This window comes from Lepidochelys olivacea (assembly GCF_965140295.1).
Source record: "Lepidochelys olivacea isolate rLepOli2 genome assembly, chromosome: 6".
In the NCBI taxonomy this organism is placed as follows: Eukaryota; Metazoa; Chordata; order Testudines; family Cheloniidae; genus Lepidochelys; species Lepidochelys olivacea.
Window position 1 is genome coordinate 62,110,302 of NC_140416.1, and position 25,655 is coordinate 62,135,956.

At 43.9% G+C, this 25,655-nt stretch overlaps 1 protein-coding gene across 2 annotated transcripts; it reads right to left on the bottom strand.

The window, feature by feature from the left end:
* Positions 1–11,091: 11,091 nt before the first annotated feature.
* SYNJ2BP (synaptojanin 2 binding protein) lies at positions 11,092–25,655 on the bottom strand. Of its 2 annotated transcripts, none has more exons than XM_084630272.1 (4): positions 25,437–25,653; positions 17,364–17,500; positions 13,105–13,200; positions 11,092–11,728 (listed from the first exon to the last, which is right to left on the bottom strand). In XM_084630272.1, exons 1-4 carry the CDS (start codon positions 25,498–25,500, stop codon positions 11,588–11,590), a joined length of 438 nt encoding a protein of 145 aa, XP_084486398.1. In that variant the 5' UTR covers positions 25,501–25,653; the 3' UTR covers positions 11,092–11,587. The 2 variants fall into 2 exon arrangements, with proteins under 2 accessions (XP_084486398.1, XP_084486399.1); XM_084630273.1 differs by lacking the exon at positions 11,092–11,728 and adding an exon at positions 11,748–12,659 and having other exon boundaries at positions 25,437–25,655.

The window sequence follows — 25,655 nt, forward strand, 5'->3', positions numbered from 1 at the left end:
ACTAGAAATATGAAATAACTGAGGTCTTATTGTAATTATGCAAAGTGTGGGCCATTAAGGTGGTTTGGAATCTTGATGGCTCCCATCAACTGGGACAATTTGTTGCAAATAGAAAAAGGAGTACTTGTGGCACCTTAGAGACTTATCTGTGGCACCTTATCTGAGCATAAGCTTTCGTGAGCTACAGCTCTCTTTATCGGATGCACTTTATCTGTACTGTGGAAAGTACACAAGATCTTTTTATACACACAAACCATGAAAAAAAAAAAATGGGTGTTTACCACTACAAAAGTTTCTCTCCCCCCATCCCACTCTCCTGCTGGTAACAGCTTATCTAAAGTGATCACTCTCCTTACAATGTGTATGATAATCAAGTTGGGCCATTTCTAGCACAAATCCAGGGTTTAACAAGAACGTCTGGGGGGGGGGTAGGAAAAAACAAGGGGAAATAGGCTTGAATAGAGATTGGGAGTGGCCAAGTTATTATGCAAGGTAACCTAAGTTAATTGTATCCAATTTGCAAATGAATTCCAATTCAACAGTCTCTCGCTGGAGTCTGGTTTTGAAGTTTCTGTTGTAATATCACAACTTTCATGTCTGTAATCGTGTGACCAGAGAGATTGAAGTGTTCTCCGACTGGTTTATGACTGTTATAATTCTTGACATCTGATTTGTGTCCATTTATTCTTTTATGTACAGACTGTCCAGTTTGACTAATGTACATGGCAGAGGGGCATTGCTGGCACATGATGGCATATATCACATTGGTGGATGTGCAGGTGAACGAGCCTCTGATATAGTGTGGCTGATGTGATTAGGCCCTGTGATGATGTCCCCTGAATAGATATGTGGGCACAGTTGGCAACGGGCTTTCTTGCAAGGATAGGTTCCTGGGTTAGTGGTTCTGTTGTGTGGTTGCTGGTGATTATTTGCTTCAGGTTGGGGGGCTGTCTGTAGGCAAGGACTGGCCTGTCTCCCAAGATTTGTGAGAGTGTTGGGTCATCCTTCAAGATAGGTTGTAGATCCTTAATAATGCGTTGGAGGGGTTTTAGTTGGGGGCTGAAGGTGACAGCTAGTGGCCTTCTGTTATTTTCTTTGTTAGGCCTGTCCTGCAGTAGGTGACTTCTGGGTACTCTTCTGGCTCTGTCAATCTGTTTCTTCACTTCCGCAGGTGGGTACTGTAGTTGTAAGAATGCTTGATAGAGATCTTGTAGGTGTTTGTCTGTCTGAGGGGTTGGAGCAAATGCGGTTGTATCGCAGAGCTTGGCTGTAGACCATGGATCATGTGGTGTGGTCAGGGTGAAAGCTGGAGGCATGTAGGTAGGAATAGCGGTCAGTAGGTTTCCAGTATAGCGTCCTGTTTATGTGACCATCGTTTATTAGCACTGTAGTGTCCAGGAAGTGGATCTCTTGTGTGGACTGGACCAGGCTGAAGGTTGATGGTGGGATGGAAATTGTTGAAATCATGGTGGAATTCCTCAAGGGCTTCTTTTCCATGGGTCCAGATGATGATGTCATCAATAAAGCGCAAGTAGAGTAGGGGCGTTAGGGGACGAGAGCTGAGGAAGCATTGTTCTAAGTCAGCCATAAAAATGTTGGCATACTGTGGGGCCATGCGGGTACCCATAGCAGTGCCGCTGATCTGAAGGTATACATTGTCCCCAAATGTAAAATAGTTATGGGTAAGGACAAAGTCCAGCCACCAAGTTAGCCGTGACATTATTGGGGATAGTGTTCTTGACGGCTTGTAGTCCATCTTTGTGTGGAATGTTGGTGTAGAGGGCTTCTACATCCATAGTGGCCAGGATGGTGTTATCAGGAAGATCACCGATGGATTGTAGTTTCCTCAGGAAGTCAGTGGTGTCTCGAAGGTAGCTGGGAGTGCTGGTAGCGTAGGGCCTGAGGAGGGGAGTCTACATAGCCAGACAATCCTGCTGTCAGGGTGCCAATGCCTGAGATGATGGGGCGCCCAGGATTTCCAGGTTTATGGATCTTGGGTAGTAGATAGAATATCCCAGGTCGGGGTTCCAGGGGTGTGTCTGTGCGGATTTGATCTTGTGCTTTTTCAGGCAGTTTCTTGAGCAAATGCTGTAGTTTCTTTTGGTAACTCTCAGTGGGATCAAAGGGTAATGGCCTGTAGAAACTCGTGTTGGAGAGCTGCCGAGCAGCCTCTTGTTCATATTCCGACCTATTCATGATGACAACAGCACCTCCTTTGTCAGCCTTTTTGATTATGATGTCAGAGTTGTTTCTGAGGCTGTGGATGGCATTGTGTTCTGCACGGCTGAGGTTATGGGGCAAGTGATGCTGCTTTTCCACAATTTCAGCCCGTGTACGTTGGCGGAAGCACTCTATGTAGAAGTGTGGTCTGCTGTCTCGACCTTCAGGAGGAGTCCACCTAGAATCTTTCTTTTTGTAGTGGTGGTAGGGAGGTCTCTGTGGATTAGTATGTTGTTCAGAGGTGTCTTGGAAATATTCCTTGAGTCGAAAACAGGATTCTAGGTCACCACAGAACCGTATCACGTTCGTGGGGGTGGAGGGGCAGAAGGAGAGGTCCCAAGATAGCCCAGCAGAAGCAGCTGTCCTAAGAGTATAGTTGGATAGGTTAACAATATTGCTGGGTGGGTTGAGGGAACCATTGCTGTGGCCCCTTGTGGCATGTAGTAGTTTAGAAAGTTTAGTGTCCTTTTTCTTTTGTAGAGAAGCAAAAGTGTGTGTTGTAAATGGCTTGTCTAGTTTTTGTAAAGTCCAGCCACGAGGAAGTTTGTGTGGAAGGTTCGTTTTTTATGAGAGTATCCATTTTTGAGAGCTCATTCTTTATCTTTCCCTGTTTGCTGTAGAGGATGTTGATCAGGTCGTTCTGCAGTTTCTTTGAGAGCGTGTGGCACAAGCTGTCAGCATAGTCTGTGTGGTATGTAGATTGTAATGGATTTTTTTACCTTCAGTCCTTTTGGTACTATGTCCATCTGTTTGCATTTGGAAAGGAAGATGATGTCTGTCTGTATCTGTACAAGTTTTTTCATGCAGTTGATAGATTTCCACTTCATACGGCTAAATGCAGTGCCTTGCATAATGACAAATGGCTCTGTTTACTTGCAAGCCTTCCTGTGACTCAGGCCAGGAAGAATGAAGGCTTTGGGTCTCACAGGATACATGACCATGTCACCTGGTACTGGAATCCATCTAAAACTTGAAGCTTTTCTATTTAGGTGGGGCGGGACCCAGAGAGACAATATTCCCACCTTCTGCCAAAGCTATATAAGGGGGTGGTACAGAACAAAGGGGCTGGCAGTCCTGAGGAAATCCCCTTGCTACCACCTGACCTGGAACAAGGACTGTACCAGGGGAAAGGATTGGGCCCAGCCTAGAAAGGAGTCTAGTCTATGAGAGAAGACTATTGGAACATCTGAGGGTGAGATTTACTGTATGCAGTTTCTTAATGTATTAGGCTTAGACTTGCATGTTTTGTTTCATTTTGCTTGGTAACTTACTTTGTTCTGTCTGTTATTACTTGGAACCATTTAAATCCTACTTTTTATACTTAAATAAAATCTTTTTGCTTATTAATTAACCCAAAGTAAGTAATCAATACCTGGAGGAACAAACAGTTGTGCATATCTCTCTATCAGTGTTATAGAGGGTGGACAATTTATGAGTTTACCCTGTATAAGCTTTATACAGAGTAAAATGGATTTATTTGAGGTTTGGACCCCATTGGGAGCTGGGTATCTGGGTGCTGGAGACAGGAGCACTTCTTAAGCTGTTTTCAGTTAAGTCTGCAGCTTTGGGGTGTGTGATTCAGACCTTGGGTCTGTGTTGGAGCAGACTGGTGTGTCTGGCTCAGCAACGCAGGGTTCTGGAGGCCCAAACTGGCCAAGAAAATGTGCTGAGACTAACTCTGAGCCCATCAGGTGGCAGTCCCAAGGGGGTCTCTGACCGAACCCGTCGCAAGCATTATTTACAAAACTCAATTACTTAAAATCTGATGTCCTTAATTTATTCCTTTCCTAGCTTTTATGCTCATCAAGAGATTTATATTTTATCACAGCACAACTGTCTCACCAATTATGGGGCTTGTTTTATACTGTCTAAATATTGTCTTAAGCAACTATGGTAACCCTTGATATATCCTATTTATCAATTGCTATTTCATGAGACGCTATAAGAACATTCCAGGATTTGGTCTGTGTCACTATGAAGCTTGGAACATCCATGGAGTCAGCCTGAAGTGAAGAAAACAGCCCTGAGCATGGTGGAGAGCTCTTTTTGTTTAGAATATCACCGCTTCAGTCATCCCTGAGATCTGCAGTCTGTTACTGCCCAATTTTTAGACTTTTCCATATATAACTTTATAAATTACACCCATGCAAGGGCTTTCAGTTATATCACAAGTAGTTTAACAGGAAAAGTGTAACACATCAGCTTATAATACAATTATATGTAAGACTTGCATTTGTCTAAGTCATTTCTGTTTCTTTTATAGTGTTGTGTGGTTCTGTATTGGAATAAGCTATCCTGGCAAAAGTGCCTTACCAACCTTAACTGGCTTTTGAAGCCAAGTTTGTGTTGGGATTTCAAAGTTTATCTGTTCATCTTGTTTTTTTAATTTAGTGAGGATCAGTAAACATACTTAAACAAAACAAACAAAACAAAAAGGACAACCTACACACCACTGGATGAACAGGTCACCAGAGTAACAAACAATCACAGGCATGAGCAGCAGGGCCTAAGCTAATCATGATCCCTGCACAGCTTGACAAAAATATATGTGGTCTCTACACAAAACTTTGCTATACGTGCACAATCTAGCTTCACTTTTAAGTGCTGGTAAAAAGTGCAGAAAATAAACCCCGAGTAAACCTCCGAGCTGAATCTACAGTCCAGATTTCTTGGTTCCAAAGCCATAGTGCATCCCCTCCAAGCTCTCTGAACCTTGATTACTAAAGGTGAACAGAAAATTTCTGACAGAGCATTGTTTTACTCGGGCCATTTTGTAGCCACTCCTAGTTTTGCTAAAAGCTCTGACAGAACCCTGCCTGGTTTGCTGCCAGTTTGTGCACCCACCTCCTTGGTAGCCCAGGCTTCAAGGGTACGTAGCCCTGGAGCAGCCAGCCACTCAGACCATCCCCGAGCCAGGGCTCCATTCCCTTTAATGAAGAAATTCAAAATTTAGAGAGTTCCCTTCATAATCAGAGTGAAATCTAATTCCAAAATCCTCCATGAGACAGAATTAGCTTTCACTACACAGCTCTAATACCCCAAGTGCCGCTTCTAAAAATACAACAAACAAAACAAAAACAAAATGGAGTTTGGAGTGCTTTGGAGTTCAATAGTGGTTATTTATTTATAGATATCTAAGTACTTGACAAAGGACCTTGAGCGTTACTATCCCCATTCTAGAGTTGGGTAAATGATGTAGAGATTTGAACTGAGGTATCTGAGAAGCTCTATGCTCTGAGTAATATATAAACGAGACAAAGTAAAGCAGTAGCCTGGAAAGGGTTAAGGGATCCCTGCCTATCACATGGCTGGGTGGGGTATATAAAACAGAGGAAGCTGGGTCCAGGGGAGAGGATACCTCTTCCCTCCTCAGCTCTTTATGACCAGGAAAAGCTTCTGGGGATTATGACTAGCATCTTTTCAGTTGAGCTGTTTCTTTCCTTTGTTATAAATAAACCTGGCTCAGAGGAAAGGGCTTTTAAAGAGGACTTGGCCATGGAGTTTGCTTCCTTTCCCTGGGTGGTAAAACAGCCTGCCAGCCTACACCATCCTTGAGAATAAGTTCCCAGCTCTGCATCAAGCTTCCTGGGTAACTTTTTGAGTCTGAACTATAAACCTGTGCACATTTTCCTTCAGGGAATCCCATTGATGGTGGCCCTGAAGCTCCTTTGCACCAGCTAAGGGGCCACAAAACAGCTACCCAGAGACACAGGGAAAATTCCCAGTGTAAGAGGCCTGAGCCAGCACCACACCCTCTCTCCTGCAGGGTGTGCTGGGGCAGAGGGCTTTTGGAGGCGCATGTAAGTGGGAGGAGAAGTGGCTGAAGCAGTGCTGCGTTCCAGTGCTTCCGCACTGCGGCACAGGCCCAGTTCGGAGAGCCCTGAGGGCTGCTCTAGGCCACTTGGGGCGGAGACTGCCCCTAAATGGTGGAAGCACAAGCCACCTCCCCTCTGTCCTGTGGTCAGCCTTATTGCTGGCACAGGGCTGAATTTCCCTGTAGGCAGTGGAGAAACGTGGGCAAAGAGCGTGTAGAGCAATAACTTGTCCTGCTCAGAGTGTTTCCTTTCACTTCTGTGAAAGCAGCAGTCTCCAGTTTGGATGGAGATAAAAATTATTCTGTCACTTCTTCCACTGGCTTCAGTAACAGTCATGCTTGGATGGATGGAGGGAAGTTAAAGGAAGCTGGCTGCAACTCTACAGAGAGAGAGAGGGGTTATTCCACTAGAGGCAGAGGTAAAATGGTCCTGCAACCTGCTCCAGTGCTTTGTGCAGTCATTTTAAATGACGTGACCCAATAGGCCCTTAATGCCAGCTGGCAAGGGAGGTTACAGGAACATCCCAATACTGGTCTGCACATGCTCGTTCACCAAAGAATTTACATATTAAGTCAGATATTAGCAAACCACCCAAAAAAAAAAAAAAACCGAGCTATGGGTGGTTATCCTGTCTGAGTACAATGAACTTGTGGGGGGGGGGGGCGGTAATAAGAGACAAAGACTACACCCCCTTATCCTTCATCTACGAAGTAAATGAGCAGTGCATTTACCTTCATGAAAAAAAGAATCTCAACCTTGATTGAAAATGCTGAAAAGGACTTTGGGTGAGATAATCTTTATACAAAAAGTTAACCTGTTAGTTATGTTTACTCTCTGGAAAGAGTGATTGTTTTATAGGCAGCCACTTGTTTTCAATCTCTTTACTATCTCCTGACTCTAGACTTTGATAATAAAGGTGTTTTTACTATTAATATAACTCAGTGCTGTGGTGTTAAGATAAGTGCTAGCCTTCAGCTGAATCTCAGAAGCTGGTGTGTACACTGTTCCTTTGGGAACAAGAAGTCTGGTACTTCTGTGAAGCCAGCACCAGGAGCTGGCTATCACAGGGGAATGCTTCAAAGAGACTTTGGGACATGGGTGCACCTACTGTTAACCTGCAAGGCAAAGTAAAGGCTGGCCTAGCCCCAAAGAGAGTGCTTCAGGGGCTGACATGCTGGGGGTGTTAGAGCTGACAGCCAGGTAGGCAGCAGCAAGATTCCTGTTCACTGATAAAGGAAGTGAACAAGTGACTCCCAGTCTGAGAAGTCACATGACTCCAGTCAGCAGGTTTCCACCACAGCTGGAGTGATTATTCTAGAGCCGAATATATCTTACTGAGATGTTGGTCATGATAGTCAACCTTAGATTTTCTGTTGCCTTGTTTCTTGGCATTACTCCTAGATGTGCCCCCTTGGATTTCCCCTAATCAATTCCTCTTTCTTGCTTGTGTTTTAAAAACATTTTAAGAAAGTATTCTTCCGTCACCCCTTTTAACTCTGTGAATCAATACACACAGCACTTTCTTTACAGTTTGCCAGAGTCCCTCGTACAGAGCATAAAAAAAATTCTTTACAATTTACATAAACAGGGCACCTTCTCTCAGCATCGGCTCCTTGGGTGCCTCACTTAGATCAAATGAGCATTGACACTCCCCTCAGTGCCTCACTCTGCATGGCCCTTTCCCACACACTCACTGTCTTGAAGCTCACCTCGTGTGTTTGCACGCATGCAGGGGAGGGGAGGATACCAGACGACCTTCACATGCCTGCTTTTTCACTGCTCCTACTATTCGCTTGTTCAGTCTCAGTTTAAATGTAGTCCACACCTCTTCAATTTGTAAGCAGCCATAGAAGAAGTTGCTGGTTTCCACCCAGTCCTCTGTAACACCCCTAACACAACTGACACCACTTTCAGACTTTTGTAAGCCAGTCTCAGCAGAGAGGGCAAGGGCTGACAGAAAATAAAGCCAGTTTCCTCTCATGGCCTCGCTCCCTTTAGAGATTTCCCCCACAGTTCTGGCTTGACACATACTGGCAAAGGTCAGTGGAGGTGTAGCTTGAACAAGCACTATCCATGTTGCAATTGTTTTGGGGGATAGACAAGCAATTCTATTCTCCAGGATGGTCAGTCAGCATTCTTGACTACTACATAAAGATGTATACCTTGGACTCTCAGGGTGTCAAACCCCCATTGCTGGCCCGTGCCAGCTGAATCAGCCTCACAGGGCTCAGGCCAAGGGGCTGTTTAATTGCCATGTAAATGTTTGAGCTGCAGCCCAGGTTCTGGGACCCTCCCACTTCACAGGGTCCCAGAGCCACAACTGAGCAGCCCCACAAGCCTGAGTCAGCTGGCATGGGCCAGCCACAGGTTAATTGCAGTGTAAATATACCCCTGGGGTATTCAGAAGCGGATAGGTCTCCCTAGCAGATAACTGGGAGCCAGATAGATGCTCCTAACTGACAAAGGCACATATTTAAAGACCCACCCCCCCATACCTGCTTTTAGTTGCTTCATCTTTTATGAACAGAAATTGCTTTTTGGTGGAATTCACTAAAAATAGCCAAAAGGAAAAAGAGCAACTGCCACAGGAACTGGCGGTGCACAGCACTCTGTTCATGGGTCCAATTCATGCCTGGTGTAACTTCAGCTTGCCCTATTACTCTCTATAAGCCAGTCTACGTATTGGATACACAACTGGAGAGTAGTCATAGGACATATTTCAGACTCCACAGATCACATTTGGCCACAGGGAGGAGAAGGAAGGGCATTGTGTCACACTTTGAGCTCCTTTGCTCTACATAATCTCCTTATTTGCTTATTTCCTTAGTGATCTAGATCCTTGTTATGCTATTGACTGCTGACACAAATGCCGGTCAAACTAAGAATTATTTTGCAATTCCTGCAAGTGATGGACTGTAACACCATCTTACCTTCAGATGATGCAGGGCCATATATTTTCTTCTGTTCCAGCAATGGTTTGACATCTGCTTTTCCATTTCTATCTTGGAAGTACCAAACTTCTGAGCATCCAGTTGATAGATTCATGCTCTCTGCAAGTTTCACAAACATAAAACTGTCGCTTTTTCAATCTAATATGAAAAGTTGGGTTCTATTTCCTGGTGAGAGTTTGTAACTTATTTAATGTTCTAGTTTCATTTTCCATGGGTAGCTTCTACTTGTAAACGGTGCTGTATAAAAATCAATCCAGTTACTAGTGGACATTTTTGTCTGAAGAACTGTTAAATTCAAAATGGCCAAGTTATTCTGACAGCAAGTGTCACCTTATAACAAGAGGTTCCATTTCCTCTGCATGGACAGGTGGCCAAATGTTCGAGTAGAGACCTAGACTCACAAAATGTACAGCCTTGATTGTGCACACAAAGAGTTAGTTGGGCATCTTCTTGTGGATAATCACATTTATCTGCTTTGCATGCATAATCAAGCCATCAACCATGGAACTGTGGGCACAAACCATCTTCTTTGCACATACAGCTGCCAACAAATAAATAAATTTAAAAAAAAAAAATCAATCAATCTCGCAGTACTTTTGGCAAGAGCAGAGGTTCGCCTTAGGAACCTTGGGCAAAGTTCTCCAGGCACAGCAAGGAGGAGAGTGCAAGGAAGTAAGGGATGCTTAACGTATATAGCTGGTGTAGCACTCTAGGATCCTTCACAATGCTATGGGAATGTCAAATACTACAGCACATGGGCTTTCATCTAATCACTATAGGAGAACATCTCCAGCTAGTCATACTGTGGCATTCTAAACATTTGTATAACAAAGTGTCCTGTAAAAACAGAAGAAGGTTAGGGATGAGAGAAGTAAAGAGTGGAGAGGGCCATCAATTCAGTTTCTCTTGTTTGTATACATATATTGCATATGTGATTTTTGGCATTTATACAGATAATACATATCACTTTTCTTTTTGCAAAAGAATACATTCTTTCTGTGAGACAAGAAAAACAGGTCTTACTCCACTGAGGTGTTTAAAACCAGACAGAGCGAGGAGTTACAATCCTGCGGATAAAATTCAATCACAGCTTTTCAAAAGATGCTCTCCTGCTGCACAGTCTTATTCACTAAACACACTAGCACATACGCTTCTTCCAGGCACTGTGGCCTAACAAGCACGGTTCAGAGGCCACATCAAATACCTAGAAGTGGCTTGTTCTACAGCCTATTTAAAAAACAAAAATATTAAAGTGCCTTGAAGCACTGACATCCTGTGTGTATTCTCCTCCCTGCTACCCCAATAGAGACACTCTGGCTTCCTTCAGTCTAGAAACCAGCCAGCTTTACTCTCTCATAGGAGCATGGTATTGCTCATTTTCCTGCAGCATTACTATAGAACTAGCAGCCTGTTCAACAAAGCCTTCTGGGGTGTTTTTCTCCTTTGTGGCAAGGCAGGACTTTTTGCCAATTCATCTTTCTTACCAAGCCTTCCCTGTCTGCCTTCTGCCCCCCAAAAGAAGAATCTAGTGTGGCTACAGAATGCCTGCATCTTCCTCCTCCATCCCCTGGTTTGCCCATTGGTGTAACTCCCCAGCAGCCATGTCAGAGCCTCAGCAAGCAAGCAATGGCTTAGATGGACCAAGACCATACCACAGATCAAGTCATGCTAAGATCTTCCAGGCTGCACGACACTGCAGATAGCAGGTCAGCTGCTGCAATAAGTCTGGGTAAAATGAGTGTTCTATTCCCACCCCCTGCCGCCAAAAATTATTCTGTAACCTGACAGATGGGCTTCTGGTAGCTCCATAGACTAAACATGCTGTTGGTTCACCTCTACTTTAGAGGCCTCTCTCTCCCCTCATTGGGCCATTTCTGATGCTATTGGGTGTCTCTCTCCAGTATCCTAGCACTTTGTTGAAAGCCTCCTGTTACAATTCTTTGGTTCTTCATTCCTGAGCCTTCTATCCTTACTCCTCTCTCCTTCTCCCTGATGTGGCCTCCTGCCTTTCCAGGACCAGTACAACACCTCACTGATATTGCATAATTTGTTTTACATCAGCAGCTCCTCTGGGAACTTTAACTGTGAAACCAGAACCGATGGTATACATTTCTCAAAGGCATTTATTTAACCAGCCCGCTACCGACCCTACCCAAACGATAAGCTATCCCCCACACTCCTCTTCATTCTTGATTCAGAGAGGTGGATCATTGGTTGTAAGAGGAATGAGAGGAGAATAAGGAAATTCTCAAAATAAAAGTTTTGTTCTTAAAACACACCCAAAGTCACATCTTAAAATACAGAATAAGTATTTGAAAGTTCATGGTGCAAGAAAGGAGATAGCAAAAATGCCATGGGATCAGTGAAAATGGCACATTTGTTTACACACGATAATCTCACCTCCCCATTTACTTCCTTCCTCTATCAACCCCACAAGAAAATCAGAACATAGTGAACATCAGCAGCAGCTTTATAAGAGGCAACAATCCTTTCTGGCATTAGTCCACGATACAACTGTTGATTCTCTCTTTAAATTATAACGTAGCTGTGTGTGGGTGTATATTATACATATATGCACAGAGATCTTCAGAGGGGAATGTTTCACATCCGCTGTCGATATCTCAGGAAGGCCCACGCTGCAGCCACCGCAATGGCCAACACTGGCACCAAAATGACAGCTAGGGGAATACCACCTGGTTCTCCATCTCCTCTGTGACCAGCTGGACCATTCTGTGGCTGCAACTAAAACAGAAAGAGGAGAATCAGTGGTAATTGCGGCAAGACAGACAGCAACCTTATGTGAGGAATGTGTGGTTCTAGAAACACGCACAACCACATGGTCATCAGCATACTGTATACTTGGGGCCTGGGAGGGTTAGAATGCAGAAGCCTTCTGCTCCAAAAGGCGTGACTCTGCAACTAGAGTCAAAGAAAAACCTCCATTAGCTAGGAGTAGTATCGATGCTTCCATATCCTCTTTGTAAGCCAGTCACTAGAGAGAAAACACACACTTGGGACAGGTAAGCTTCCATGCAGCAGATGGTAGTGGTACACACACCACAATTCAGCATGACCTGTTCACATACTATTTCACAAGAGCTGCCCTAGTGATGGTTCAGCACTTCCTTTAATCAACTTTAGTGATGGCTAGCGGTGCCAGTCTGGCCGCAGTGGATTTTGGGTTCCTCGGTCTCCAGAGCTAGTACTAGTGCAGGTTAAGGAGCAGCAGTGGCTTCTTTTCTGACACTACAAATATGCCTCTACCCTGGAGAGGACAGCTAGGGATAAGAAGGGCGTTCTCTCTCCCCCCCCTTTGGAGAATCTTTTGCCTCTCAGCCGAGACTGCCAACAAGGGAAACAATGAATGTCAAGCATGGTGGGCTTTTAATCACATTGACACCTGACCACTAGAACTGCACTGAGTCCAGTAACTCTTTTCACATAGGTACTAAACAGCCTGTGGATTGTAGCGTCACCACCACCAGTGACTGGGCCAGATTTGAATCAGCGGCCTATCATGAAAGGCTCAGTATCCAACCACCAATTTCTGTGCAACCCAGCCCTCCTCTAGAGGGATTTTACTCCTTACCTATAGAGCTGTATTCTGAATCAGGACTTGTCACACAAGGCCCCAGCCTCTTCTCCCATACCTTAATCTCTGGTGCCATGTTGTCTGTGGGGGAAGGGATGTAAGATGGTGGGAGAAAACTTGGGACTTCATCTGACTGTCCAGTGAGACATATTTTGCCTGTTAAAATGACTGGTTAAGAGGGCAGGACCATACCACTCCAACTCCTTGTGGGAAAGAAAAGATCACAGGACTCCACCATACTACACTTTCCAGCCCCCTCCAGAGCATCACTAAATATGATGGGTGGATACTGCTGATGTTCATTAACTTGAATGTTCACTCTAGCAGAAAGGTGCATTCATTAAATAAATACAAAACCAATGCTCTCTAACCCACCCACCCCCCATCACCATATACACTGTAGAAAGCAGAGCAGAATTCCCAGAGGTTCAAAGCAGACAGGGATCTACAAGGACTCTCCTTCAGTTTGACCCAAGCCATGGTAGCAGGGCCTCAGGGACAACCACCAGGAGCTGGCAATACACACCCTGTGTTGAACTTTCAGAGAAACGTTGTAGCCTGCATTCCTGAATAGTTCCACAGCATCCTTGTGCAGCAAGTTCTTCAGGTCCCTGCCGTTAATCTAAACACAGGAATAAAAAGGAGAACTAGTAGCTGTGAGATCAAAAGTTCTCTCTCTGCACTGCAGAACAAAACAACAGCCATGTGTTCAGGTAGTCAGAATTATTCTAAATGCAAGAGGGCACTAAAGTCACTTTCCGTTACCGGAAAATTAAGCAGGTCCTCAGTATATTCTAATTAGAGAGGATCCCAAACCGAAACCCCAGATCAAAGCATTGCTAAAACTTTTCTAAGTTCAAAGTTGGTTCTGAACTTTTGCAGCTTGGGTTTACCTCTAATTCTGATATAGAACAGTTGAGGCAGGGGCTTAATACAATAGAATTCCATTTATCCAATCCAGCTATAAAGTTACTTGCCATTTGCTTACCTGTCTTATCCAACCCCGTATTTACTTGAGTGGTTTTTGAGGCTGAGTGGTCTGAAACATCTTGAAATAAAATGGGTTCTACTGTAAGTGATTTTTAAAAATCTTTTGGAGGAGCAGAGCAATGTCAAAGGAATTGTGGTATTTTGAGGGGGGAGGGGAACTAATAGAACTGGATCTACTGAAAATGAAGTACAACACAGACTGGCTATGTCATTCTGAATCTGCCTGTAACTCCAATTTCCTCACAAACCCTTGTCAACACTGAGAAGTAAATCCATGTCAAGTATGAAATTTAAGAGCTAATCTGAGTTATCAAAGTCTTTTTTTTTTTTTAAATATAGATTCCTTCACATTGGCATAACCGAAAAAACAGTTCAACCTGTTTTCTTCAAACTTTGCAAATAACCTGAACATAGATTTGAGATGGAGCATGAGAAATTTCAACCCAAAGAGAAGAGATGTGGCAAAAGTTATATGGAAGCAAAAAAAGAAAAAAGAAAAAACAAACCAACCACAGAAGGTTATGATGGAATGAATCCAATGACAGCCTAACATTGGTTTGTTTTTTTTTTAAAGTTATGTATTTTAAAGCTACATATTCTCTCTCTCACATACACCCCCCTTTTGTGATTCTAAAAAGTCTTAAGACAAAAAAAAGGGGGAGAAAAAAAAAACAACCCACACCACACGAACACCACACCTTTAAAGAGGAACTGGAACAGAATGTGTTAATTTACCCTAAGACTGATCCTCACATTTTATCCTTCATTGATCCTGTCAGGGTTCCTTCCCCACGCTGAACTGTAGGGTACAGATAGGGGGTCTTTCATGCAGGTCCCTACCAGCTTAGGTTAAAAGCTTCCCCAAGGTACAAACTTTGCCTTGTCCTTGAACAGTATGCTGCCACCACCAAGTGTTTTAAACAAAAACAGGGAAAGAGACCACTTGGAGACGTCTTCCCCCAAAATATGCCCCCCCCTGAGCCCTACACCCTCCTTTCCTGGGGAAGGCTTGATAATAATCCTCACCAATTGGTACAGGTGAGCACAGACCCAAACCCTTGGATCTTAAGAACAATGAAAAATTAATCAGGTTCTTAAAAGAAGAATTTTAATTGAAGAAAAGGTAGAAGAATCACCTCTGTAAAATCAGGAGGGTAAATACCTTACAGGGTAATCAGATTCAAAACAGAGAATCCCTCCAGGCAAAACCTTAAGTTACAAAAGACACAAAAAACAGGAATATACATTCCCTCCAGCACAGCTTATTTTACAAGCCATTAAACAAAAGGAAATCTAACGCATTTTCTAGCTAGATTACTTACTAACTTAACAGGAGTTGTAAGGCTGCACTCCTGATCTGTTCCCAGCAAAAGCATCACGCAGACAGACTAAACCCTTTGTTTCCACCCCCTCCAGATTTGAAAGCATCTTGTCCCCTCATTGGTCATTTTGGGTCAGATGCCAGCAAGGTTACCTCAGCTTCTTAACCCTTTACAGGTGAAAGGGTTTTGTATCTGGCAAGGAGGGATTTTATAGCACTGTATACAGAAAGGTGGTTACCCTTCCCTTTATATTTATGACAGATCCATTCTTGGAAAATTTCCTTCAAGATAGACCATGTTTAAAAAAGGAGTTAAATATTTAAGGATATTTGTGCATAGACAAAAGATACACATTTACACTAAACATTTGATAAATATGCAGTTTTAAAAAGAAAGTCGACTAGATGTGTTAGTATTTGCCAATTTTAGAATGTGCACACTTTTAGCGTACCTGTGACGGACAATTTCCTGCAGTGTCCTGAATGAACTTAATTCAATAAAGTTAAACCTAATTAAATGGGGTTTAATATCTTTGGGGTCCTGTGTATTAAAAATACAACTGTGTATGTGTTGTGAAAAATGTACATAACTCCTCTAGGAGGAAGGGGATATGAATGTAATCCCTCTGTAATTAGCCCTTTGAAGCCATCCCCCTGGAGAGATGCACACATACCAGTTCAAACTGGATTCTCCAGGAACCCACAGACACAGAAAATGTTTTTGGATAAACAGCCTGGTTTTAAACTGGCTCAGGGCCTTTTTCCTGATCCAGCTAATGGACAGGACCCATGGAAAGCTCCAGTCCTTAGGGTAGGGTTGGAGGGATTAGGCCTATGGAGGCCACATAAGACGGGGGGTTGTTCAGAGTTGTAGATGAACTTGGAAGCACAAGGAAATCCCTTGGGTGGGGTTTAGAAGGACTGCTCCAGCCAAAGCCCATGTTAGGGTTGGGGTGATCTCTGGTAAGTGTATTAGTATGTGTGTAGGTTCTCTCTCTAGTGCTCTTATCCGGAGAATCAAGTAGGCTTACACAAAGAGAGCTGTGGGGTACCTATAACTGTGGGCAGTCACACTGTCCACCATCTCTGAAGAGAAAGCAAACAGGAATGCTTGGGAAACCGGTTTGTACTGGGACCACCACAGTATAGTCAGGGGACTATGCAGTCTGGAAATACCTAGGTCAGAAGGAGATGGAGACCCCTGTCTCTCTTAAGAAAGGCAATGGCTAGGAAGCTGGAGGCCTGAGAGCAGGTGGTCTTGCTGGATCACTGAATGCCCTATACAGTGACCTTAATCTACTGTCAAATGCTGTGGCATGTGATGTATTAATGCTTAATGGATGAATATTGATTAACAAATTCAACATGCAATCTGAAATAAAAACCTGCATCTTCAGTTAGTGAATGCCTTGGCCCTTTTATTGGCTTTCACAGATAACACTTTTATTGGAAAAAAGGTTTGAAAAAAATGGATAAGACCCACTGGGTAAGCAACCCAACCAGGGGATCTATGCAAAATTACTACCTACAATATATTCCATGGTGCTTTGTCCTGTCCAGTTTCAAATAATTACAGTAATGAGGCTGCTACTACTTCTCACAGAAGAATGTTTCAAAGCCTTGTGGATTTTACCATCATGAAGTATTTCCTGATACTTAGCATAAGTTTTTCTTTTGCTAAATTTCATCCCATTACTCCTAGTTATACCCCATTGGATCTCACTGAACTATTCCTCCCCTTTCTCGGAATTTACATCCTTCAACTGCTTATCCAGAATTATTACACTGTTAAGATAAAGTACTTATACATCACTCTTTGGTTCAGCAATCAAGCGCCAACTTACACAAGCCACTCAGTTTATTTATATAAACCTAAAACAGGAACATAAATTAAAAAGATGAAAATCCATTAAACATACAAATGATGCATCATATTTTAGCCGAATTCTTTGTTCTTCTTTGCTTGTTAAAGTGCTATCACCTCGTATCACTGACAATAGAAGAAGAAAATCTTCAGACCACATTTGATCCACCTTAACCATGGTGCCAGCAAGGAAAGCAGCCAGTGAAACCCTTCATAGGAAGCCCAGCTCCTCCTGAGCAAAGGAGGTTAATAATCCAAACAACACTGATTAGTATGCCAGGGAGAGAAACCTAGCAACTGAAAGATGAATTCTCCATCCACACAGATATAAATCACAAGCAACTCCAGAAAAGTCAGTGGAGCTACAGTACTGAAATACCAGAATGGGGGGGGGGGGGAAGAGGGGGAAATAATTAGGCCATCAGTACCATAAAAAAAAAAAAACACTGAGATGCACATCACGTAGCTATGCAAGCCTAGAGGCCAAGGAATGTTTCTGGCAAAACAGGATGAGGATGGTCTCTGATCCACAGAATGTCCCATCTCATCTCCTTGCTGGCCAAAACTCTCCCTGATCCCTCAAACACATGCCTCCCAGGGAGTGACTTACCGCTAAAATTTTGTCTCCCTCCTGTAATCGGCCATCAAGGGCTGCAGCCCCATCTTCTTTGATCCGGCTGACGTAGATGCCACTGTCGTTAGCAATGTACCGATGATCTGTCCCACCAACGATGTTAAAGCCCAATCCTGAGACACACAGGAAATAGAGAATGTCAAGTAGATAAGACATTCTTGTAGTTGGGGGGGGGGGGGAAATGCAGCAGTACCTTCTCCAGTCCTCACTTCCCAGGACACCTTCTCATCAATAACTGTTTTTCAACAAAAAGACTCTACATTTCACAATAGACCCTTCTGTAGGTCTAGCTTCAAGCAATAATGAATCAAGCCTCCCAACACCTTTGTGAGGGAGGAAGTATTATTCCCATTTTATAGATGGGGAAGCTGAGGCACCAAGAGGTTACCTGAGCCTAGATCACTCAACTTACAGTCCTGTATTTAACCATGATTTAATGTTTACAAGTCATTGGATCAGGCCCTAGGGTATTGGAGTGCAGAGTTTTACCCAAGGACATACTGAATTGACAGACTTCTTAGCCACTTCACATTTTATGTAAGCATCAGCAGCAACTGTGCAAGCACTTTGTATTGTCCCTGGAATCTGAAACAGGACAGGAAATCAAATCAAAGGACTAGGGGATTTAAAAAAAACAAAACAAACCACACCAAAAAATTGAAATGGAAATTATGGCCTGATTGAGGCAGTTTGGAGTTTTGTTTGTTTGTTAAAAATAGAGTTGATTACAGAACTCTAGCTGTAACCAGGTGGTAGATTAAAATGCATCGGAAGATTCAGACTTGTTGTTTAGTCTAATCCAGAAGAACAGACTGAACTCAAAGGCTGGAGCCCCATAGACTGCTAGAGCACAGTCTGTACCACAATGCAACAAAATATTTGTAAATAAATAAGGAGAGAGACGATCCAGCAGCATGAAACTTGGGAAGTCAGGAGCAGACATACCAAACATCTGAGGGAGGAAAGGGAGAAAACAGTCTCCTTCTGACATGATCCTGTTACTTAGAAGCTACTCCAAGCATGGTCTGAAAGCAAGTCCCAGATGCACACTTAACCAGGCTGATGCTTTCTCCCTCGATGCACTGGGTAGAGGAATAGGAGACAGGAGACTGGTGAACAGAATGGCAAATAAAAGCTAGCTTGTTCCGCCTTGGAAGTGGCTTTTTAGCTCAGTTATAGGAGATCAGAGGGTCTGGGGTGAGCCATAGTGTTCAGAGAGTGCCCTTACAGGCTGATAAATACAGCAACACTAATGGCAGCCTTGACATTCCCCAGTCTTTGTTCCCTTTTCTGTCAGCTTCAGACAAATGGGGGAGAGGATGGAATTGCTAGCAGGGTTTGGGAGAAGCGAGGCAATGATGTTGCTAATGCACTAACGTCTGGTTTAAAAGATACTTGAATGAGATACCGCACACTTTGTGGCAAAAACCATGGGAAATGCTTTGTCATCTTGTTTGAAGCTTAGTAATCTGGGAACAGAGAAAAATCAGTGACTGAGAAAATTTGAGAGGAAATTAAGATTTACCAGAAACATCAGAGGATCCCATTCTAGTGATAGAAACACTAATGAACAAAAAAAAGTGAGATTTTTTGTAGGTTTTCAGCAATCAAGGCAAAATATAGAAGACTCATTTTTATCAGAGGACACAGTTTGGGAAATGTGGAGGAGGGATATTTTTGGTGACCAGAAACAAGTGCAGTGGATTCAACTTATTAGCAGCTCCTCAGTTGCCAGCAAAAAGTTGCTATTAACCAGCAGTTGCCAATAAGTGGCAAGCAGGTTTGTGAGGCAGCAGCCAGGGAAGGAAGTGCTGGGACAGGCCTTCCCTGGTTGCAGCCCCACAAACCTGCTTGTGAGTAGGACAGCAGCAGGGAGCAGAGATGCAGCTGAAACGCCAGGGCTTTCCAGGGAATGGGGAGCACTGGCGGCCCATGGAGCTGCATGATACTTCTCCATGTACTCTCTAGATGAGGGAGCTCAGCACATCCCAGTACTTCCCTCCTTATGGAGTCCCACAGCAGGGTGCAGTTGGGAGAGCACAGGGACAGAAAGAGGTACCATGCAGTTCCAGCATCTGGACTGCAGCTATCCCCCTTTGCCCACAGCTTCCCTTCCCCAATCCTGCCCACGCATAGGGACCACAAAAGGAGGTAAGAGCTATCTGCTGGCAAGTTTGCAGGCCTGCTCTCCCAGAAGGAAGTGCTGGGATGAGCTGAGCATCAGCAGCAAGCAGGTTTGTGGGGCGGCAGCCAGGTGGTCCCTGTACTCCCCTCTCTGCCTTCAGCCCCACAAACCTGCCTGTAGGTGGAGCCTTTCTTAAAAAAAAAAAAAATTGCTAATAAGTAGAATGCTGTTGCCAGTACAGTAACTCCTCACTTAACGTTGTAGTTATGTTCCTGAAAAGTGCTACTTTAAGAAAAACAATGTTAAGCTAAGTCAATTTCCCCATAAGAATTAGTATAAATAGGGGAGTTAGGTTCCAGGGAAATATTTTTCGCCATACAAAAGACATTATATAGGTTTTAAACAATTTAATACTGTACACAGTGATGATGATTGTGAAGCTTGGTTGAGCTGGAGGAGTCACAGGGTGGGATATTTCCCAGGGAATGCCTTGCTGCTAAATGATGAACTAGCTCTCAGCTGAGCCCTCAAGGCTTAACACGTTGTTGTTAATGTAGCCTTATGCTCTACAAGGCAGCATGGTGTCAGGCAGGAGGGAGGAAACAAATAGATGCATGGCAGTGGCTGCAAACACTTCCCTGCGGAAACTGAAAGGGATGATGAACCCATGCTATCCTGCTGGAGCGCACCACTCCCTCCTCTGGGCAGCATATACACAGCTGCCTAGGCGCTGACTTTCTAAAGTGCCAGTGGGTGCATGTGTGTTTTTCTGTGTGTGTGAGACAGAGACATATTGCCCCTTTAAGTACGCTGACGCCACTTTAAGTACGCTGCCCTTTTAAGTAGATCAGCATGTTCAGACAAAGCAGCAGCCTGTTGTGTCCCCTGCCCCTCCCCCAGCTCTGTGGAGATGGGGTACAGGAGCGGGGGAAGAGAAACACCCTGACATCAGCACCTCCTCCCTCTCCCCTCTGCACAGCAAGCAGGAGGCTCCCCGGGAGCTGCTCCAAGATAGAGAGCAGGAGCAGCACATGGCAGCGGGGGGGGGGGGGAGGGACACCTGAACTGCCCGCAATGGATAGCCTGCTGGCGCCTGCCCAGCCAGCCACACACCTACTTACAGGGAAATTAGAGGAGCTGATGGGGGGCTGCTGGCCCACCCTGGTTCCAAACCCCCACGAGGACGGGCTGCTCTTTCAGAGACTCCTGCAAGCAGTGAACAAAGCAGGCAGCCAAAGTACGTTATAAGGGAGCATTGCGCAACTTTAAACAAGCAGCAACATAACAAAACAACGTTAACCGGGACGATGTTAAGTGAGAAGTTATTGTATCTGAATCCCATCAGCATTATAATCAACGGAAGAGAACTGGTTCACAAGAAAATTTTGCTATTAACTGGAAGTTGTTAATATCCAGGTTGCTATTAAGCAGAATCTACTGTATTCATAACAGGTGCAGGTTTCACAATTCTTCCTTTTCAAAGAAGAGAAATTCGACATTGATCTACAGGCTAAGAAAGACACCAAATGGCAAAATATTGCCAGATGAATCTAGAATATAATTTGGCATTCCATAAAATGTGATTTTTGAGCAGTGTAAACATACTGCTCTGCCATTTTAACTACTTCTTCCTATTCAACAAACTTTTGCCAGAGATGCAACTGTACCCATCTTAACAGTCTGCAAGCACAGTCAACATTCATACTTAGAGAAGGATTAAACTGTACAGGCACCTGAACTTTGCCAAATAAGTGAATGATCAACTATGTGATAAGTGCTTTGATATTATGAGGAAATGAAGACACCTTGGACCCTACAGATTATCTTGCTATTTAACTCTAAAATATCTATCCCTTATAAGTGGATCAACAATCATAGCTAAGAGCCAGAGGCCCTAAGACACCAAGTGCTAGCAAATAAATTCAGGTCAGAGTGTTCTCTAATGTACAAGAATAACTGCAAATCAGCATGAGCCCCAAGGCATACATCTAGCAAGTTAGAATTTGATCAGCAGGTTGAATCATGCCCTGATGCTGACACCAAAGCAGCAGCGCTAAGACATCTGAAGCAAAACCAGGATAAGGAGAAGCCTAACAACTGTACACCAGCCTCACACACTTGAATTGAGCTGGAGATATGGTGTCTTTCATCTTTTGACCATCAGATTGCCCATATTCAAGGTCAGGTACCTAGATATTATGTTATGAGCAGAGTACAAAGTCCTGGACAGAAATATTAGACAGGTTAGTAGTGACAACAAGTTGTTACCATAAGTCAATGTGAAAACTTGTTAGACTCAGGTCATACCTACCTTCAGTAGGGAGTTTAAAAACCTAAGATTTCCTCTTCCCCTTTCTCTCTCTCTCATTTAAAAAACACAAAAATCAAATCCCAAAAAACATATACATCTCCTCTACTTTAAGGAAATCCAGAAAATAGTGGTGCTCATGAACTAACTTCATAGATATTTAGTTCAGAAGGGACCATTATGATTATCTAGTCTGACCTCCTGTACAACGCAGGCCACAGAATCTCACCCACCCACTCCTGCGAAAAATCTCTCACCTATGCCTGAGCTATTGAAGTCCTCAAATTGTGGTTTAAAGACTTCAAGGAGCAGAGAATCCTCCAGCAAGTGACCCGTGCCCCATGCGACAGAGGAAGGCAAAAAACCTCCAGGGCCTCTTCCAATCTGCCCTGGAGGAAAATTCCTTCCCGACCCCAAATATGCCAATCAGCTAAACCCTGAGCATATGGGCAAGATTCACCAGCCAGATACCCAGGAAAGAATTTTCTGGAGTAACTCAGATCCCACCCCATCTAATATCCCATCACAGGCCATTGGACATATTTACCATGAATATTTAATTACCAAAACCATGTTATCCCATCATACCATCTCCTCCATAAACTTATCGAGTTTAATCTTAAAGCCAGATAGATCTTTTGCCCCCACTACCTCCCTTGGAAAGCTATTCCAAAACTTCACTCCTCTGATGGTTAGAAACCTTCATCTAATTTCAAGTCTAAACTTCTTGGTGGCCAGTTTATATCCATTTGTTCTTGTGTCCACATTGGTACGGAGCTTAAATAATTCCTCTCCCTCTCCCGTATTTATCCCTCTGATATATTCATGAAGAAGTTATGATTGCTTTCTATAGTCTTCCTAAACTCTGTTCCCCTTCAATTCTATACAATGAAGTGTTCTTATGGCTGTAGGATGGTACCACCAAGAGAAATCAAGAAAAAAAGATTTTGAAGTGTTCAGATCCCCTCATGAGGGGAGGACTGCAGAGACTGAAGTACCACCTTCTGTAGTCAGTCACTTCAGTTTTGGATCACAGCATACCAGAAGGACAAGATGAGGGAAGTTTTCACTACTGCTACTTATGTGGTACCTGTTCTAGGGATAGCTAGAAGACTTCATCTCTCAAGGGTGTCAAGACAGTACCTTTCACTGGAACTAGATTCACTATGAAAAACAACACTGACACCTGCAACAGATGTGGGTGTTCCAGTCTCTGCAAAGGATGACTGGAGCCAAAACCGGTCACTAGCCATACACAGCATTGGTATGGATTGAAGGTCTGGCAGATTTTCATTCATATTTATGTTAATTAAAGATGAGCCCTGAGCTATGCAGTCCAGTTCCAGAGTCAAGACTCCCCCAATATTTGTGACTCTTTGGATTAAGGAGTTTGAGTCAGGCACATAGCTAACTGCAGTTTTGATCATGCAATTAAAAAAATCATTCTGAAGGGGAAAAAAAAAAAGTTTGATTGACCCAGTGATAGCACCCAGGGCTGTAATAGAAAAGCTAATTTTTCTGTATCCTCCACCCCACTCCCTGTCCCTTCCCTTACTACCCACACTACAGTTAGCTACCTACTTAGTTAACCCACCAAACAGCAACAGTAAACACAAAGTAGCTAGTGTGGTACATTGTCACCCTGACCAACTTTTTCAGAAGTGGCCACTGATTTTGGGTGCCCAGTGTGTCCATTTCAGAAATGCAGAGCAACTGTGCAGCCAGCTGAATTCCACAGGAGCTGGGGGTGCGCCGCACGTCTGAGAGACAAACCCGTGCTGTTTTCCCGAAAGCAGGGGCCACTTTTGAAAGTTCTGGGCCTTGTCTGCTGTGGGAATGTCAGTCATGTTTTGCTTCAATATTCACCACGTTCTTTATGCTACCAGTATGTTACGGGTGAATTTGTCTGCAATTGACACTTCAGCCACACTATTAAATTTCTTTAAATAAAGGCTTTAAAAAAGAAAAGCCCAACAGTCAGCGTGTCTGAGGGTATTTTGTACGGTTACCACAAGGAGTTTGGTGGGCAATTTTGAGTGGAAAAATTGCCACCACAATTATTAAATTGTTTGTATGTGTGCACACTTGGCTCCTTGCATCCACGGTGCACGTCCACACTAGGAGCGCTTGTATCGATTGTATTGTCAGTGTGGGGCATTGCGAGATGGCTCCTGAAAGCCAATAACAAGCGACATAAGCATTGACACTGCATTGACCTAACTACATCGACCATGACTTTACGCTGCTTGTGGAGGTGGGGTTACTAAATGGTCAGAGAGAGACACTTAGATCAGCAGGAGCCAAATTTAAGTGAAGACACTTCCACAGCTTGATTGACACAAGGCAACTTACACTGACCGAACTGTGTAGCATAGACCAGGTCTTTGTCTGGACAAAGCCAAAGGCCTGAATTTTTAAAACGCACTTGACTGTTGCTGCACTCAGTGTTGTGCTAACTGATTTAGAAGCCTAAAATCTCATTTGCCAATGACTTACACATTCAGGAATCCCATTGACAGTGCCTAAATCCCTTTTGGAAATGAGATTTAGACTCCTAAATCAGTTAGGCATAACACTGAGTACAGTAACACTTAAATACCTTTAAAAACCAGGGCCAAAGTGCCAAGAATTAACGAACAGCAACATCTCTCCCATCTCTTCAAGCAAGGTAGGACTACTTCACTACTGGCTGCATTATCTTACAGCTCTAGGATTGTTCCTCCCCCCTTCATTAATGGCTTGGTAGCACAAATACACAGTTACATGCCTGCTCAACACCAGGGCTTCCCTTTCAGCCTTGTTTTCTAGGAGATAAAAACAAACAATATATCTCCCGGGGGGGGGTGGGGAACCCTATTACTCTGAAACCTGACTGTAAACTGTAACAGCCGTGTTAGTCTGTATTCGCAAAAAGAAAAAGGAGTACTAGTGGCACCTTAGAGACTAACCAATTTATTTGCGCAAAAGCTTTTGTGAGCTACAGCTCACTTCTCACAAAAGCTCATGCTCAAATAAATTGGTTAGTCTCTAAGGTGCCACTAGTACTCCTTTTCTTTTTGCAGTTTAGAGTCAGTATCTGGTTAAACCTCAAGTACCCCATAGTTCTTCCTTTCAAAAAAGCAGAGCCATACTTGTATTTCCATGGAAGAAAATCCAGCTGCATTCTCTTCCCCTGCCCCAGCCCCTTTTAATTGTGGGGACTGTATTTATAGACTCTTTTCAGCTGCAGCACAAGCCAACACCACTGTACAAGGCTAATATAACTGAGCAATGAGCAAATCTCTTTATAAGCATATGAATCAAAGTGCAATGCACCATTAGCCCCTCCCCCAGAGCATCCAGAGAAGCTGCAAGTACGTTTTAAAAAGCAAAGTTTCGTGGGTATTATTAAAACCAAACAAGACAGATTCCTTCTGCCTGGATTTCTCTTCCACCCCGAAGGTGTTTGCAAATGACTTTGCTACTAGAAACTAGTGCCAGGATTATACAGGCCTCAGGCCGGATCTCTCCTGGCAGCTGAGAAGCCAAGTGAGTTACACAGGACCAGGCTCCTCGCCAGATCACAAGTACACACATCCAGCAAACCAACCTCCCGCCCCCATCTTTAACTCTGTACCTGATGGTCCTCTGGTGAGATCGATCACTTCCTCCGAGAGGGCACAATCCACTCCTCCGTTCATGTCGCACCGTTTTAAAGCTCACGCTCTTTGTCTGCCTCCCGCCACCCGCTGGTTCCCCTCCTCTCCGCACAGCTGCTGAAGGTGAAAGAATCTCTTGGGCCTGAAGCAGCCGCCGCTACTGCGGCACTTTCAGTTTCATCAGCCTCTGAACGGGG